At 40.3% G+C, this 19,242-nt stretch overlaps 1 protein-coding gene across 1 annotated transcript in view; it reads right to left on the bottom strand.

The window, feature by feature from the left end:
• LOC119660594 overlaps window positions 1-19,242 on the bottom strand; it is a 482,908-nt gene that overhangs the window by 48,316 nt on the left and 415,350 nt on the right. Inside the window, exons 5-7 of the mRNA XM_038069268.1 lie at window positions 867-1,016; window positions 612-755; window positions 249-488 (exon numbers count right to left, since the gene is read on the bottom strand). Of these exons, the coding sequence (XP_037925196.1) occupies window positions 249-488; window positions 612-755; window positions 867-1,016 (534 nt within the window). The remainder of the gene's footprint in view (window positions 1-248; window positions 489-611; window positions 756-866; window positions 1,017-19,242) is intronic.

The raw sequence follows: 19,242 nt of genomic DNA, 5'->3' as shown, positions 1-19,242 counted from the left end.
ACCGAACTGCAATTGAATTTCAAATATCCACTGCCTTTTGCGGGAAGCTTTTAAATTGAATAGTATGAGGGATTTGTGTAAACCTAGACACTTTTCAGTAATGAGAATACTCATGGGCAAGCATATCGTCTCCCAAAATCCTTTATAGAAGGGAACTCTTTGTTTAGCTGTTATGCACTTTCAAATCAGAAAATTGAATTTCACTTTCCAGGAGATTTTAATACTAAGCTATGTATATATATACATACCTTCAAGGCTGATTCCCTTAGGTTGTGTCACTATTGGGTTTTGAGTAGTATCTGGTTCCATTGTGCTAGAGATATTTACTACACTGACCCGCGTGAAATTACTTTGAAGTTTCGGAATGGCTTCGGACTCTTTGTAGAATTGATCCTCATCGTAAATATCGTTTTCATCACCGCCAAAGTTCTCTACCTCATCTGGTTCGATGTCCGATTCATATCTATCTTTGAGTACTTGTTTTGGTACTGTGCCGTAGTATGGAAGAAAGAGCGAAAATATTTATTAGAATCTATAAAATTGGAGTCAGATTATGGATTTAAATCATATCCTTGGATGGCCAATGACCAATCAAGATAGATGATACTTACCGCATGTATAAACAACCTTCAGGTAGATCCTCGATTGTGGGCTACACGGAGAGCCAAAAGTTGTTGTATCTGCTGATAAATTACATCGTCTTCGTCCATGGCAAATTTGCATTACAGTTTCAGTTGCGTAGGAGACCAAACATGCTGGTAAAACATGGAAGGAATAAAAGGGATTAATAACGCCGTGGGATATTCTCATGTTGCTGACATTAACAGGTGCTGGTAAACATCAAAGCATTCTAAATGACAACTTACTTTCCTCTTTGACGCCCTGGGGCTGGGGACATTGGATGCTTTCATACTCCGTACGACCAAAGCTGGCACTGTAGATCGCAATTCGGGAGTAAGGATTGCACTCCAGTTGGATTATGTCGTTTTTGCATGCAACCTTGCTCCGGAATTCATCTGAAAAAAATAATACACATAACTAGATTTCACTAGTTCCTTTTGATGTGGTTTTGTTCTATTGTTTTAATTGGATTGTAATTTTACTACCTGGATTGCTTTATTTTGGGAAATTCATTCAATATGTTTGCATGATTGATTTCTCTTTGTTATCCGATTTAACACAGCCATACAAATTTAGGCATTTCAGCCCAATTCAACATCTTAATGAATATTACAAATTGTAGACATTTCTCAGAAAAGCCAGTAATATCTTATGTAATATATCCCAATAATTACATATCAATTACTTATTCTGTAATGTTCATCAATTTCCAACATTTCCGTATTTGCATATCCCAAATGATTTATTCGAGCCCTAAAGCTACTCTTTTAGGTAAACAATTTAGTTGGGTCCAACAATGAAACTGACAGGAAAACGTCCGAGAATAGTTTGAGAAACAAACAATGTTGATTGATCCAGTGGAAATTTCCGAACAACTAAATAACTAGGCGCCGCGGATATTTTCTGTTCTGTCTCGGAAATGAGGATTATTTATGTAAACGTATATGGATTTATTACATATTCAGTATAGTGGGAACATATTTATAAGGTTTTAAGTATTTTTTTGTTTCTATTTGCATGACAATCAGGAAAAGAGAATTTTGTGTTTAAATTTTCATCCTTGAGTAAATTAAGACGAAAACTAACTAATCGGAAGTTTAATTATGATAGTTGTTACCCCATTAATCGTTTCGGTCTTGCCTACAAATTTTTCACCCCTGCCAGCCCTATGAAGATCATCATCATCATCATCAGCGGCGCAATAACCGGTATCCGGTCTAGGCCTGCCTTAATAAGGAAATCCAGACATTCCGGTTTTGCTCCAAGGCGTCCTGACCTACGCCATCGTTCTATCTCAGGCAGGGACTACTTCGTCTTCTTTTTCTACCATAGATATTACCCTTATAAACTTTTCGGGTCGGATCCTCATTCATACGGATTAAGTGACCCGTCCACCGTAACCTATTGAGTCGGATTTTATCCACAACCTAACGGTCATGGTAACGCTCATAGATTTCGTCGTTATGTAGGCTACGGAATCGTCCATCCTCATGCAGGAGGCCAAAAATTCTTCGTAGGATTCTTCTCTTCAACGCGGCTAACTGTTCGCAATTCTTCTTGCTAAGAACCCAAGTTTCCGAGGAGTACATGAGGACTAGTAAGATTATTGCTTTGTACAGTGAGAGCTTTGACCCTATGGTGAGACGTTTCGAGCGGAACAGTTTTTGTAAGCTGAATAGGCTCTGTTGGCTGACAACAACCGTGCGCGGATTTCATCAGCGTAGCTGTTATCGGTTATGATTTTCGACCCTAGATACGATCTCAAAGTTGTAGCCTCCTATCTCTATTCTTCCCGTTTGACCAGTGCGGTTTGATGTTGTTCAATGGTTCGGTTTTGGTGCTGAAGTTGCCACCATATAATTTGTCTTGCCTTCATTGATGTGCAGCCTAAGATCTCGCGCCGCCTGCTCGATCTGGGTGAAGGCAGTTTTTACGTCTCGTGTGGTTCTTCCCATGGTGTCGTTATCGTCAGCATAGGCCAGTAATTGGGTGGACTTAAAAAGGATCGTACCTCCCGCATTTACCTCAGCATCACGGATCACTTTCTCGAGGGCCAGGTTAAGGAGGACGCATGATAGGGAATCCCCTTGTCGTAAACCGTTGTTGATGTCGAATGGTTTTAAGAGTGATCCTGCTGCCTTTATCTGGTCTCGCACATGAGTCAGGGTCAGCCTAGTCAGTATTATCAATTTCGGGATACCAAACTCTCTCTCATGGCCGTTTATAGTTTTACCCTGGCTATGCTATCATAGGCGGCTTTAAAGACGATGAAAAGATGGTGCAACTGGTGCGCTTGCCGCAGAGAGAAAATCTGATCTGTTGCTGATTTGCTTGGAGTGAAGCCTCTTTGGAATGCGCCAATGATGTTCTGAGGGTCTGGGGCTATCCGACTTAGCAAGATAGCGGAGAATATCTTATAGATGGTACTCAGCAACGTGATACGTCTATAATTGCTGCACTGTGTGATATCTCCCTTTTTATGTAAGAGACAGATAATGCTTCGTTGCCAGTCGTCAGGCATTGATTCGCAGCCCCACACCTTGAGCGACCTATGATATTTAAGGCGATGAATTGCACGGACTGTTTCTTCTATACTTGATGAAGGCAGCGTTTGTCCGTCGTCTTCAGTTGGCGGGAACTCCAATTCACCAATATTTTGGTTACAGTTACTGTATAATACTCAACCTATCGCTCCAATATGCCCATTCTGTCGGAAATCAGATTTCCCTCTTCATCTCGGCAGGATGAGCATAGAGGTGCATAAGGCTTCACCCTGCTGATTTCTTGGTAAAACTTCCGCCCTGTACTTTTCGAGTTCATAGGCCTCTTGGTTCTTCCAAGCGTCCTTTTTCCGTCGATGAAGTCGCTTTTCCGCTCGACGGAGTTCCTGATACGTCTCCGCGTGTGCTCGCGTCCTTTGAGAATACAACATTACTCGGATAGTGATCCGAGTCTACATTGGCTCCTCCATATGTTCTGAGATGAAAATCAAGTCCGGATAGTACAATGCAATCCAATTTAGTAATAAATCTTTGGCGTACTTCATTCAAGACCGTAATAATACAGTAAGAGGCAATATGGTCAGTATAGCTCTCGCTCATGATTATTACCTTGATTCGCAGTTGCGTAAACTAGTACCCAACTTTCAGTTAAGATCAAAATTTTCCTGTCAACAGTGAGATTTGAACTGCGGCCTTCCATCGTAGCATCATAGTGTTCTAACCAGTTAACCGTTCAGCTAGTTTGTATCAATTTATTGCTAATAAAATATACCGGTCCTAATGTACAGCCCCGAAAGCTAGCTCTCATTGTTTATATGTAGTCTTCTGGGCCTGGTATACATACATATGTAGCTTATTGAATAGTTTCTTACCAACTAGATAGGAAAGGTAGTGGGAATTATCAGGATGATTGAAGATATGTAATGACTTAAGTAGTTTGGGCAGGAGATAAAGGATTGGATGGAGAATTGGTGGAATCGTGAGGGCAACGATATCTGAGAAACCTCAAAAGATACCGAAATTGATCATGAATGTCCGCCGACCAATACTGTAGCTCCGCTAAAGTGTAACACGCGTTTGCGCGCATCCGTGGCAGCTGTACTCCGAAATATGGGGTGCTCCCTTTGAACACTTTAGTCCCTCACGCGCTAATAACTAAAATTTCATGTGTCTTTTAGCCGATGTGTAAGAAATCGGGACCTGAAATGCAAAATGTGTGTGCATGTAAAGTTAGGGCAGAAACGGAAGCGAGGCTAAAATGTGAAAATAAAAAAGTACTGGATCGATCAAGCGCGTGGAGACCTAAAAACTCGAGAGGGAAGATTCACGGCGAAACACATCCTCAATCGATGTTTCCACTGTCTCAGATTTTCAAAAGGCGCAATAAATGGAGGATGTCCCTTAATTTTTGTGTGAAAAGGAAGAGGTCGTTAAATTAATGAATTACTTCAATGAACTCATTTTATATTCACTCATCATCATCAACGGCGCAACAATCGGTATCCGGTCTTGGGCTACCTTAGTAGAGAACTCCAGACATCCCGGTTTTGTGCCGAGTTTCACCAGTTCGATATCCCTCAAAGTTGTCTGGCATCCTGACCTAAGCCATCGCTCCATCTCAGGCATGGTCTGCCTCCTCTTCTTTTTCTTCTATCTATGATATTGCCCTTATAGACTTTTCGGGCTGGATCATCCTCATCCATATGGATTAGGTGACCCGTCCATCAGAACCTGTTGAGCCGGATTTTATCCACAACCAGACTCGTTGTATCTCTCATAAATTTCGTAGTTATGTAGGCTACGAAACATATTCATTAAATAACAATAATAGGTCGCAATTTAAATAATTTCATAGGAAAAGGAAAGAAAGAAAATAAATTTAAAATGAAAATAATAAACAAGTCGAAAACCAGATGCTGGGCATTTCAGGTATGAAAGGTTTTTGTGTACTTTTTGTGTAACAATATTTGAGTGGATTGCTGTTCCATTTGTAGGTAGCTGGCAATATATTTATATGTACTTAATACGTTAGACTATTCACTTTAGTATGATATTTTTATTAAGTGTCTTGGATTGCAGTAAATTTTCAACAAGCAGACAACTAATCGAGACCTTTCATTTGATATTCCACATTACCATATTCGGTAAAAAAATTGTACACCCTCCGTTTATATGTATGGGGATCCCCCCTTAAACTAATCGTAGAATGATGTTATTCATCGCATGCATGGGCGTTCACGGTTCCAAATTTTCACTACATTTCGTATTATTAGGTATAACCGCCACTACAACAAGAAATACCACCAGCAACACTAGCTCTCAGCCCCAACTACCTTCCGGTCATTACACGAAGATAGCCGGCGCAAACAACGATGAAGCAGGCCAACTATTCATCGCAAGTCAAAATCAGGCGAGTGAGGAAAAATTCTCTCCCATAATTATCCGGGCAGATCCCATAACAACCAAAAATATAACTAATAAGGTTCTCACTTCAAATCCCAACATCATCGCGATAAAAAACATTATTCATTCCACTCACGGACTCGCTACATTCCAGGCGGACTATGAATCCGCCAAGGAAGATAACCACCTTTTCACATACATCCCGTTCCACCTCATACCTGTAAATCTAGTTCCGCGTGAACTAGATTTCACATATCCCCCAGAGAACATACTAAACGAATTCCATCGCCACGGCGTCTCCGAAGTCACCAGTGTCTAGCCCTACGAAACGTCGTCGTGTTCAATTTCAAAACTCCTCCATTTATTCTTTGTGACGTTCCCTCCGAAATTCCAACAGTCCTCCTTTACAAAAGTCAGGCCGAGGTTCCATTGAATCAGTGCAGCTCCACGGTATAATCCAGTATTAAAACTGCCAGCGCATTGGACACGGTGTGTCGAACTACAATCCCCCATAGCGTTGCGTTAAATGCAACTTCCACAATGTCCAAAAAAAAGGGGAAGTGAAGTCCTTGGTGTTTTACGTGGGTACCTGTCATGGAGACTTAATCCTACGGTCCTCTTCAGACACGGATTGACTTTGTGACCACAATCAGAGCTCCGCTGAGACAAGCGCAACGGTACCAGTCTATACCAAGTGCATGGCTTAGCATTCATATTGGTGGATGCAAGAATTACTATCTAAATCTCTACCGAACTACGGAGTATGGCACCCGTGTTGATACGCAACACCACGTCGAGGCCCGAAGGTATCTTCTCGCTCGAGCACAACCACAGCCCCCATGAAACTTCCACTAGGCGGCCAAACGCAACCAACCGAGCTGTACTCAGATACGACAGGAATTCTCCTGAAGTATAAGTCTAGGGGCTACCTCGGTTCCCATGGTACCAGTATACCCCTGGTAAGGTTTCGTGACCGAAGCCACTTCAGATGAGTCCCCGTGCAGACTCGGGCCTGATCGCCTTACCACGGTGCCACGACGTGGAGGTTCTCCTCAGCCACTTGGTTTTGGTTCAGCCGACAGGGTTGCCACCCCGTCTTCCTCCCCGTCACCTCAGAGCACTAAAGAAACGGGGAGAAAAGCCTTGCTGCATCAACTGCGGAGCTAGCCCACATCCACCGCCCGCCAAACACAACCTCAAAGTGCAAACCTATTCTACACGCCAAATCAGCCCTGTACCCAAAACTCTCCTACGCAGCAATCTAGAAATGTCACCGGTCCGCAACCCACGTTCGATTTTGACTCTGAGATCAATACGCTATTCAACACCTCCACGGCTCAATTAGCCTCACAGGTCTGAATTTTCCTTCCCACTTATAATTCCCTTTCCTCGCCGATGGAGGCGAGGCTAACTCTCCTCTAATTTCTCTGCCAAGTGTCTCCTAGTAATGTCAAGTGGTATTGCTGAACGTCAATTCAGTAATTAGGCAACAGTAACGTCATGAATTGTCCACCCTCCTTAACCTCCAACCTATTTCTTCTCACTGAATCCAAACTAAAACCCAAACATGAGGACAATCACAACGTGCACCAAGCTATCAAAAACATGGTGGGAGCCACAGGAGGAGGAAACGGGTCCCAAGAAAAAAGCCGAATCCTGTCGTTGTAAGATGGAAATTGCCATCATAACTGAACCACACAAAAGCCGCCATGGCGGCGCATAGTTTACAGATTTGACCGGTCGAGGACGATAGTTGGTCGCAGTCGCCAAGCTATTCAGTGCACCATGAGTCAACCGGCCAATGGTTTTCTGTGCGCAAAATAATCGTTTTGTATGTGTACAGTTATTATGCATAGCCCAGTCTTACACTGTTTGAGTTTGAAGATATGTTAGACAAACTTGTTCACAACGTCAAGGGAACCAACTCCAAAGTTGATTCCTACTGATCTTAAAGCGTGAGCTTTCGATTCGGAATGCAGAAAGAACAACACAAGAACAACAAACACCTTTTGGAAAGAAGGGTCTACCTCAATCGTAGATCTGACCCTTGTCTGCCCTGCTCTGGTACGCGGTATGTCATGGCACATTACCGAAGGCTACACCTACAGGGATCACCAGGCAAACTATGGAGAGAACCACATGGCAGGGAAGCACCACATTAAAAGCCCAAAAAGACATTAGGCTTGTATTCAAAATCATTTGGTTAGCAAATTTTCATGGGTAGACCAACCTACCGAGGATGGTTGGAGATCTGCAGCAGAGTAGTCAAAAATAAACTTCCGGCTCTGAACGGTATATCGCATTGATCCTTTAAGCTCGCCGTGAAATCTAGACCGAACATATCCCCTAAATTGTTTGAAGCGTATGTGTCCAAGAAAATATTTCCTGCAGTGTCAGAAGTTGGTACTGTTGCCTAAGGCTGATAGACCTTTACTGTCCCATATGTCTTCTAAGCACTATGTGGATGTATAATATATTAATATGTAAGAGTGGGTAATTTATAATAAATTGTTAAGAGTTACTTAGAACCCAAGAGGCCTTTCAACGTGGTCAGTTGTTCCGGAGGAAAGTGGCCTTTTCTCGTGAATCAAAGAAAAAAAATTGTCGCCTCCTCGCTGTGGTGGAGAAAAAATCGAACAGGACATCCGGGACATAAGAAGTTTTCGAGTATCCCGATGAAAAGATATGTTCATTGAGCGCCACAGATTGGATCCTGCAATGTGGAAAGATACGCCTTTTAATGCCGCCATACATATCTTCAAGTGTAGGTCAGTTTTGGTGGTAGTCCAGGGTCCGTGAAATATTTATTAAAGCTGGCGCTTCGGTGTTGGTTGTCGTCCCGGGAAATCCGAATTCCAGCTTCCGACTTTTCGATCGATTTACTTTGCTGGCAGAAAACTTAAAGCTATTCCAGGCATGAAGGTCCTCCTTCTGCTTCCAAAGAGGACCGTGCGATTATTATTGGGAATCAGAGTTTCGCTGTGACTAGCACAACGGTACCAGTTTACACCGAGTGCAGGCTCAGCATTCATACTGGTGGAGGCAAGGCCCGCGTAAAATCTAACGAGTATGGTACCCGAGTTGTACAGCGCAACTCCTCTCCACTATCATCACTCAAACTCCCACGGGGTGCCAACCGTGAATAACTGGGCCAAGAGCATATCCTCCAGGAATTCTTCCGGAACATATGCGCTTAGGTAGCCATCCCGGTTCCGATGGTACCAGATGATTTTCGGTGAGGCTTCGTGGCAAGGGCCACTTCAGTTAATTCCCTTGCAGACTCGAGTCTGGTCGCCTTTTTCAAGTATGTTCGTTCTCGTTTCTCGCACCAAGCTGATGGAGCCAGAAAATCAGGCAGGAAATCGAATCTATGAACCCTTCAAGTGTTTATTTGTTGGTTGAGGCATGAAGGGGTCCTCCTTATCTTCCTTTTTTTATTATTTCTTTTTTAATTGCGTGTTTTGATGCCTTTGCTTTCGATTTCTTCTTTTTCTTCAGCCTTTGTCCTGCTCTCAAGCGGGGTCGGGTCTGCTTTCGTTGGTTGTCCCTTAATGATTCTTATTGAGTTACATTGAAATGAAAAGCTAATTCCTTTTGATTTGAGAACTCCCTCTTCCCCTTCTCTTCAATAACTTACAAGCCTCAGATCAATCAAAAGAGAATCCCACTATACTATGGCTTGAGCATGCCAAGGCAAGCCGTGAACATCAAAGGCCGCGCCTCATGAACATCTGAGGCAGTAGAAGCAACGATTGAGAAAGCGAGTCCGGAGTTTGAGGGCACCACACGCGCGGTCCAGCCTTTATTTTTTAACATTTTGTTGAAAATAACACTTTATTAAAATCGATTCACTGTCTGTCTGTCACCCGTAATTTACTCAGAAGCAGTTACACCTGTTGTCATGAAATTTGCTAGAAACGTTACAACTGTGAACCGTCATACGTTACATTGCTGTACATCGAATTTAAGGAAGGTTCCCAGACACGCAAAAGAAGGATTCAAATTTTCTTTTACCGAATATAGGCATGTGCAGTATCAAATGAAACGTTTTGATAAGTACTTTTCGCAGCAAAAGTTAAAACTGGAAAGTTTTGTGGGAATCTTATTACTATTACCAAAGTTCTAGTAGGTTAAATTTGTCAAATTACTATTCCCCCCTCCCCCTCCTTTCCTGAACCTGGTTAGCAAAGGGGCAAGTAAGATCGTGTTGACGGAATATTTCGGTGGAGCATCAATATTTGCGGGCGGACCACCACGGTCAAACTCGGTCAATTTCTTTTTAGATTTTTGAGTTAGCTCTTCTTTTTCAGTCGTCTGCAGCCACTCAGGGTGGTCTTTTAAGTCATTACAAGCTAGTTACCGAATAAACATATGTTTACGCCAGCAATTCTTAATACCAATATTCACTATACTATAATATCAAAATCATATGAAGGCAAGGAGAGGCAAACCATTGTTAGCAATTAAATTTAATCCCCATTCCAAGGCTTCATCTTTTCCTGTTTGGGATCAAATTCATTTCATATCGTTTGTGAAGATTTACCAAACTTATCTCAAGACATGGATACGTATGTACATACATATATGTATCTTTTGTACGAAGCGTAGTGAACTCATTTTCATGAAATCTAATAAATGTTTACGATGTGGATATTGCTATTTAAATAGGATCCTCAAATAGATTCTTCCTCCGTCATAAATTATTCAAGATGTCTGAATACATGCGTTTATAGCTACAGCATTTAACTTTATTCTACTACCTTCCTTTTATTGTTAATTGGCTTTAATTGTCTGGCAGGCTAACATTGTTTGAATGTTTTCATTTACTTTTGTAATTTGCTCAAGTACCGTCAGGTAGTAAAACACATTCATTTACATTCTGGAAGGTATTCCTTGTAGGATAATTTTAAAGGGCTGAAGGATATGGCATAGTATTGAGGGAAGCAAGGAATTTTTTGAATATTTCTTGAACGACTAAATAAATTGTGTTGTGATTTAAGGGGGTCATCCCGTGTGTCGGGTTGGAGAAATCGATTTTTTTTGCATGAATTCTATCTATATATAGTGGAGAATATGTGGGCAAAGGGATTTTCTGATATTCCGAGTCGTTCAGAAATTACAGGGTTAAACAGGTAAGGAGTTTGCAGCCGCGGCTAGAGTACTCGATGAGAAAGAGCATCGAATCGTTTTTTAACTGTTAGGAGCAGAGACCCAGATTAACAATGAGTCATTAAATGCATTGGTCTGGACTTTCGCTCCTAAACACCTTCATTCTGGGGCCAAGGTCGTAGAAATAGCCACTTTTCTGGCTGTAATTATTTTCAATGAAGGATTCAATGGCATTCTCAAAATCCTAGTGACAATGGGATATCAAGTTGGACACATATGTCAGGTTTATGTCGACCACTGTAATGAAGCGCGAATTTGGCGGTCCGAACGACGATCGACTGACCTCGCTAAAAGAGCCAGAATTGAAACCAGAGAGCAACAATTGGCCTTACAAGATTTTTTGAAGAAACGGAGGGTGCTCTCTATGGATCAGGTATAGCAGATTAATGGTGAGTTAAAATTTTACTGTTGATAATCACATTTAAATTTTCAAATGCGTTTTTATCGAAACTGCATCTTGAAAATCGGCTGCCACCATAGCTCAAAATCTATCCAATCAAAGTCTTTGAAATTTTCACGACTTCTTTAATACATATTTCTACGGTCCGCAAACTAGGATAATTGCAATCGGACGGTTCGTTTTTTTTATTCATAAAGAAAGCCGTAAAAAAACACCAAAATCCAAAAAATTAAGTTTAAAAGCCCACCAAAAATTTATCTTTTAATATTTTCTAATTATCCTAGTTTGCGGGCCGTGGAATATTGTCCACATTAAAATGCCGTTTAGTTTTTTTTCCTCAGATGAACACAGCGCCCTCCCTCCCTCCCTCCTCCAAAATAATTTTTCAAAAAAAGGCAAAAAAAAAAACGGCCTTCACTCGGGATGACCCCCTTAAGTACCTGGGCCGGTGTTTTGGGAGGATTGCAAGCAGTAATTTTTCCATAATACATTCGGGCGCACTTTCAAATGTTTTGGGTAACAAAGTTTAACTGCACACCAGGTACAAGATATTCATATATAATAGTTGTATCTACATTTGCAATTTGGCACCATCAATATTTATGTCGGTCCTTACAGAATTGGTAATCTGTCGTTTTAAAAACATATGTACATAGGTGAACATTGTTTTTATATAAGGGTAACATGGGACATGTCCAGATTTAGATGGTCCGGTTTTCAAGAACAATGGATGGGGTGCGTGAAGATAGCGAAGCTTACCGGAAGTTTATTTTTCAAAAGAGCACATCGTACCCTAATAATAGAGGCCGTGGACTTGGTACTGGGGGTATAATATGGTCCTTGCTGTTTCGGACTCAAAACCGCATTTGAGCGCATGATAATCAAGACTTAAATCAATAAATTAAATTCGCTAAAAGGACAAGAATGGAAGCCAAGCCTATACATCTGTTTCTTGAAGAAACCTAAGGTTTATGGACTAGGTATAGCAGATTAATGGTCAGTTAAGGTTTTATGGCTAAAAATCGCATTCTACTTTTTGAAAGCGTTTTCCTCGAAACTGCATGTTGAAAATCGGCTGCCACCACAGCTCAAAATATATTCAACGAAATTCTTTGAAATTTTCACGACTTATTCAGAACATATTTCTACGGTCCGCAAACTAGGATAATTGTGATTCATTCAGTAGTTTTTTTTTATTCACTGAAGAAGCCGTAAAAAAACAGCAAAATTCACAAAAGGAGTTTAACACGGCACAACAAATTTAGCTTTTAATATTTGTTAATAATCCTAGTTTGCGGACTGTAGTTAAGTGTGTACGTTAAAATGCCGTTTACTTAACACCTTTTTTTTGGAGATGGGTGTATAAATTGCTCTGTATTTCAATAACAAACTATGCGGTTGGGCTGGACAAATTACTATGCACGCTCAACATATTAGGTTGTTGCATATGAAATGGCTGATTTGGCAATCAAGTGACGTTAGTTGCGATTTTGCTGTATCAAACCACCACCAGTTGGCGCTGTTCGCGTCGGATAATGAAATATAAATATTCCTACATTTAATCAAGGAGTCATTTCAGTTTTGACCATCGTTGTGATAACAGTGAATGAAAAGGAAAAAAGGATGGAAAAGAGCCAAAAACGTATACTTTTTCTGTATGAGTTCAAACTCGGTCATAAAGCAGCGGAGGCGATCAGGAACATTAACAGCGCATTTGGAGCTGATACGGTAAGCGAATGAACCGCACGGCAGTGGTTCGAAAAATTCCAGTCAGGCGACGTAAACCTTCAAAATGAGTCACATGGACATCCAGGACCGTCGATTGATAACGACGAGCTGCGTGTGCTAGGCGACATGTCAGTCTGTGAGAGACATTGCAGAGAAACTGGGCGTACACTATTTGACAGTTTCTCGGCACTTACAACAACTTGGAAAGGTGAAACACTCGACAAATGGGTATCGCAAGCTCTTACGTAGCAAAATATGCGATTCGAATGGACATTTGCAGTTCTTTATTCTCCCGCAACAGAACCCCTTTTTGTACAGAATAGTGACATGTGATGAAAAGTGGATATTATAAGACAATCGTTGTCGATCAGCACAATGGCTAGATGATGATGAGCCACCGAAGCATATGCCGAAACCGAGCCTCCATCCGAAGAAGGCACTGTGACTGTTTGGTGGTCTACAGCTGATGTTATCCATTATTCATTTTTGGCACCTGGAGAAACGATAAATGCACAGAAATACTATGCCCAACTCGAGGAAATGCACCAAAAATTGAGTATACAACGGCCGCGATTAGTCAACAGAGATGGTGTGATACTCCTTCACGGCAATGCACGAGCTCATGTATCCAGAACAATGGTTCAAAAGTTGAACGAATTGCAGTATGAGACTCTGCCTCATCCACCATATTCACCGGACCTTTCGCCAACCGACTACCACTTTTTTAAGCATTTGAATCATTTTTTGGCGGAAAACAATTTAGGAAGGAAGAGACTGTCAAAATTGCCTTCGACGAATTTATCAACACCCGACAGTTGGACTGCTAAGAAGCTGGCATACATGCTCTTGAATCTCGTTGGGAGAAGTATTTTGAGTCGACTGGCACCTATTTTGATCAAATAAATAAATTTTTAAATTTTTATAAGTTTTACAGTCGTTTCAAATTTTGGTACCAAAACGGCCATTTCATCTGCAACAACCTAATATTAATGAATCTATGATGAAAAAATCGTATTTGTATCTTTATCCAGTTCTTCACAAAAAAAATCTAAAAAAGCCAAAAAAACGGCACGGGATAGAATATCAAGATTTGGTAGTGACTTCATTCCGATAAGTATCTACCTCATCGTAATTCACACTCTATATGCTCTAGTTGTACAATCTACAAGCAGAGTTAGCTGCTTTGTGCTCCCTAGGACGTAGGAAAAAAATCATTACAGATACAGTTCTTGGCCATGTTATTAGGCGTACTATCATTTTTAAGGTCTTGTATCTTGTGTTAAAACGATTGACGCCAAATTTGGTAGAAAGGTGGGAACTGTGAACGCTCACGCATATAGTGAGTTACATCCTTTTACATCTAATTTAAGGGGGGTCCCCATACATGCAAAAGGGAGGTGTACATTTTTTTTTCATCAAATATAGTCGTGTGGGGTATCAAATTAAAGGTCTCGATTAGTACTTTTTGAACCCGGTCCTAGTTGGGAGTTCTGGGGGCTGAAAGTGATCATTTCTTGAACGACCCATTCTCAGAAACTACTCTACCGAAAACTCTGAAAAAAATCAAGAGGCTGCCTTTTTATGGTACCTAGGTTCCGAAATACCATCCACACCGATATCTATTCAAATAAAGTTAATAATAGTACATTACTATAATTTTTTAGTAATTGGCAGGAAAACCCCGCTTTAGTTTACCCTAGAATCACGAAATTTTGCAGCAATGTAGGCTACAGCATAGAGCATTCTACTAAATTTGGTTAAAATTGCATTATTACTAACAAAGTTATAATAGGGCAAAGCTGTCGCTTCTGTGCAAATTCAAGACTTTGAATGTCAATATCACTTGAAAGTGGGTATTCTCACATACATATTAATGGGACAAATGTAAACTCAAATCTCTTTATAAACGAAATACACAAAAATGTCTTGGGTCGAAAATCATAACCGATAACAGCTATGATGATGAAATCCGCGCACGGTTGTTGACAGCCAACAGAGCCTATTTCAGCTTACAAAAACTGTTCCGCTCGAAAGGTCTCACCGTAGGGTCAAAGCTCTTACTATACAAGACAGTGATCTTGCCAGTCCTCATGTATTCCTCGGAAACTTGGGTTCTTAGCAAGAAAAAGTGCGAACTCTTGGCCGCGTTCGAGAGAAGAATCCTTCGAAGAATGTTTGGCCCCCTACATGAGGATGGACGATTCCGTAGTCTACATAACGACGAAATCTATGAGCGATAAAATGATTATTATTATCAGATAAGTCAGTATTGAAAAAGTAAAAAAAACTAAAGCTAAAGAACTTTGCCGGGAAGAAATTTAAACGGTTTGGATTTTAAAAATGCAAAATACTTCACGAAATTATTTGGTTTGTCATCAGTAGTAAACGCACTGGACGCTTTTACGATGTAAAAGACACAGTAAGGTAGGACGAATATAAACGAAACCGTCGACTGATGCAGATCGAAAAATGGTTTCCGAATTAGGATCTTTTTTTATGCAAGATGAAACCATTTGCAACATAGCCTGGTTTACAAAAATATATTTTCAGGAAAATAATGTCCCCATTCCCAGAGAGTGAAAGAAGGGGATGATAGTTAAAATTAAGAATGTGACAAATTGAGAGGTATCTGCGTGCTCCCTGCCGTCGCAGAGGTAATAGTTAAAGCTATCTTCAAAAGCATCAAAGAACATCTCGAAAGCTTGATCGGCAGAGATTAGGCTGGTTTCCACCCTGGATTCTGCTGCATTGACCATATCAGCACCTTACGCATCATTTTGGAACAGTGCGCGGAATTTATATCTTTGCTGCACCTGCTCTTAATTGACTTCGAGAAAGAATTAGATAGTGTGTACGAGGAGCTCTATGCAGGGGCGCCATTCCTGAGAAACTAATAGCTATTATCAGAGCGACATATAGTACATGTGATGATGCAAAATGTCGCGTGCTGCACTGAGATAAAATCTTAGAGAATATTGTGGTCTCAAGCGGAGCCCATTGGGGTTGCATTTTGCCAACGATATTATTAAGGTTTTGTGTAAAACAAAACCTTATTAAAATCGATTCAATGTCTGTCTGTGTGTGTCTGTCTGTCTGTCTGTCACATGCACTTTTCTCCAAAACGGCTAAACCGATCCGAACGAAATTTGGTGGACAGATGGGAACTATGAAATCCCACGCATACAGCGACTGGCATAAATTTAGCTGGAGTTTAAAGGGGGCTCCCCATATATGCAAAGGAGGGATTCAAAAATTTTTTCACCGGATGTAATTATGTAGGGTATCAAACGAAAGGTCTCGGTTTGCATTTTCCGAAACTGACATTAGTTTTGGCATAAATTGCAAAGGGCGTGAGTAAGGAGTTAAAATGTACGCACTTGAAGTGAGACAGGACTCATTTCCGGAAACTACCCAACCTAAAATTCCCAAAAAAATCAGGGTGATGCGCCTAGATGAAATCTAAGTCTCAAAATATGTCCCATTCCGATATCTGCTCAAATAAACTTACTAATAGCATATTGCTACTTTTTAGAAATTTACTGAAAAACCTCCTTAAATTCCTCCTAGGACTTCCGAAATCTGTACCAGCATATAGGACAATATTTTGTATATACGTGCTAAATTTCGTGGAAATCTGGCAATTAACGCCAAAGTTATAGCAGTTCAAACTTAGCAATTTCACGCCAATTTACTGCTTCCAAAGCCTTGCAAATCAGATGCTGACGTCATAATTACCAGGAATAATTGACATTCGCGTGAAATATTAATGTCGCATTTATGAAGAATCTATTTATCTGCAGCCCTTTTTAAGGTTTTGTGTAAAACACTTATGTGGAATCTAATGTTCGAGAGATGTCCCATTCCGGTATCTGCTCAAATAAATTTACTAATAGTATATTATCAATTTTTAGAAATTGACTAAAAAGCTCCCCTTAAGTTCATCCTAGGTGTGCCAAATTTTGCACCGACATAGAGGACAGTCTCGTGCATACACATGTCAAGTTCCATGAAAATCCAACTATTAGTGTCAAAGTTATAGAAGTTCAAACTTATCAATTTCGTGCTAATTAGCAGCATCCTAAGCCATACAAATAAGATGCTGACGTCATAATTAACGAGAATAATTGAAATTCGAGTGAAATATTAAAATTCCATTCAAGAAGAATCTAATTCTCCCTAGCCCTTTTTAAGGTTTTGTGTAAAACAAAACCTTATTAAAATCGATTCAATGTCTGTCTGTCTGTCTGTCTGTCACACGCATTTTTCTCGGAGATGGCTGTAGGCATTGTCATTAAATTTGGTAGAAAGGTGAGAACCGTGAAAGCTCACGCATACAGTGAGTTACATCGTTTTACGTTGAATTTAAGGGGGGTTCCCCATACATGCAAAGGGGGGTGTACATTTTTTTTTCATCAAATATAGTCATGTGGGGTATCAAATTAAAGGTCTCGGTTAGTACTTTTCGAAGCTGGCTTTAGTTTTGACATTTGTTAGAATGGTGGGGAGTGCGGGGGGTTGAAAGTGATCATTCCTTTAAGGGGGCCATTCTCAGAAACTACAAAACCGAAAAATCTGAAATGGGAGTCTGCCACTATATGGTGCCTGGGCTCCGAAATACCTTCTATATTGATATCTGTACAAATAAAGTCAATAATAGTATATTACTATAATTTTTAGTAATTGACTGCAAAACCCCCCTTAAGTTCATGCTAGCAAGACGAAATTTCACAACAATATAGAGTATAATATAGAGCATAATCTTATCCAGTTTGGTGGAAATCGTACTATTACTAACAAAGTTATAATACGTCAAAGTTGTGGCTTCTTCGCAAATTCAACACTATGAATGTCAATATCATCCGAAAGTGGATATTCTCACATAACATATGCATATATCACCTGCTACGTACTAAGAAATACACAAAACCTTTCGTACCTGAAGCGTCCAGCTTCCGGTTTCCCGACTTGTTTTATTTATATTTGATGTTGGTTAAATTGTTGGCATTTGCTAATAATATTAAACTCAGAGTGTGAGGCGGATGAGGTTGACTGTTATCTATACAGGAGTTTCCATCAAATGATTTATTTAAATCGCTTTCTAAAAAATAGAGGGCAATGGAATTTTTAACTATGTGACACGGAGTGGCAATGGATAGGTCACATATATACCACTCTCCGAAAATGTCCAACGAGTGGTTCGCCCCACGAGGAATTGGCGCAGAGCAGTGGAGAAGGAGTGCTGGCATCTCAGGAAAACGTGAGGGAGTTGAAGCGCATTTCATGCAACCGTGAACGATAGCGCGTAGGTTTGGTTGACGCACTATACCTTACCAAGGGGTAAATGGCAACTACATATATATTATATATGGAAGTACTCTCTAGGACTTGTCTCGTTTTTTCCATGACATTGCTACAGTGGTTTTGTGAGTTATCTGTCACCGACTCTGTGATGAACCTGCGGCCTCTGAAGATATACATAGGTAGCAGTACTGCGATGGCCTTCATATAACTATAAAATAAAGCTTGCCTTTACTATTGTGACCAAATTTCGAAGATTCAACGCGATTGTCATTTCATTCGCCCTGGTGTCTGCAGGCGTGTTAGATGTTCCTGGCATCGCTATACTTACCATATGTATATTAAGAGAAGTAATAGCGGAAATTTATTCGTAATCACAATTATAGTATGCCCAGATAACATTAATTTAATGAATAATATTAAATTAATTCCCTAGGATATACATAATATGAGCGTGGATTGAGCAAAGAGAAACAATCGGATACAAATGGGAGTTTAATTTAATAATAAATAACGCACTCCCAGCTTGTGCTCATATAAAATTCGGGAGGAAAAATATTTAATTCACATGGGAAAATGTTTCTCATCTTCAATTCGGAAATATTTCATTTATTTCACATTAGGAAAGGAGAACATGCAAAATGACGCATGTAAAGGCAAATGCCAGGTTAATATTTCCGATATAAAATTTACGATATCCGTACGTGATCCGGTTGAAAACAAATACGGAAATTACACACATGTCCATCCAAAACTCAGCCTTTTTTCATCCCCGTGTAAAAGGAGATTGATGATAATTCGCATATGCAATATTGACCATAAAGTGAAGTTATCGGGATAAATGGAAGGGTTCATAAAATTTTTCCATCAGATATCTACGGATGCTTGTATGGTATTTTCTAGAGATTTGTTAGCGCTCCCATAGAACACTATCAAATGTTGGTCTGCAGGAGATTCAAATTTGATTCCGACTCGCTGAACTTACTATGTACATATATATAGTTTGTGGGGATGCAGCTCAATGTACTATAAAGCTCTATTCCGCTATTGGTGTACCAGATGGGGATACAATTGGAAAAGTAGATTCTATTTTGTATGTACCCCGTTTGATCTCGATATGAA

This window comes from Hermetia illucens, chromosome 6 (genome assembly GCF_905115235.1).
Source record: "Hermetia illucens chromosome 6, iHerIll2.2.curated.20191125, whole genome shotgun sequence".
Lineage (NCBI taxonomy): Eukaryota > Metazoa > Arthropoda > Insecta > Diptera > Stratiomyidae > Hermetia > Hermetia illucens.
Note: the sequence above shows the minus strand (reverse complement) of the source record. Positions and strands in the feature narration are given on the sequence as shown.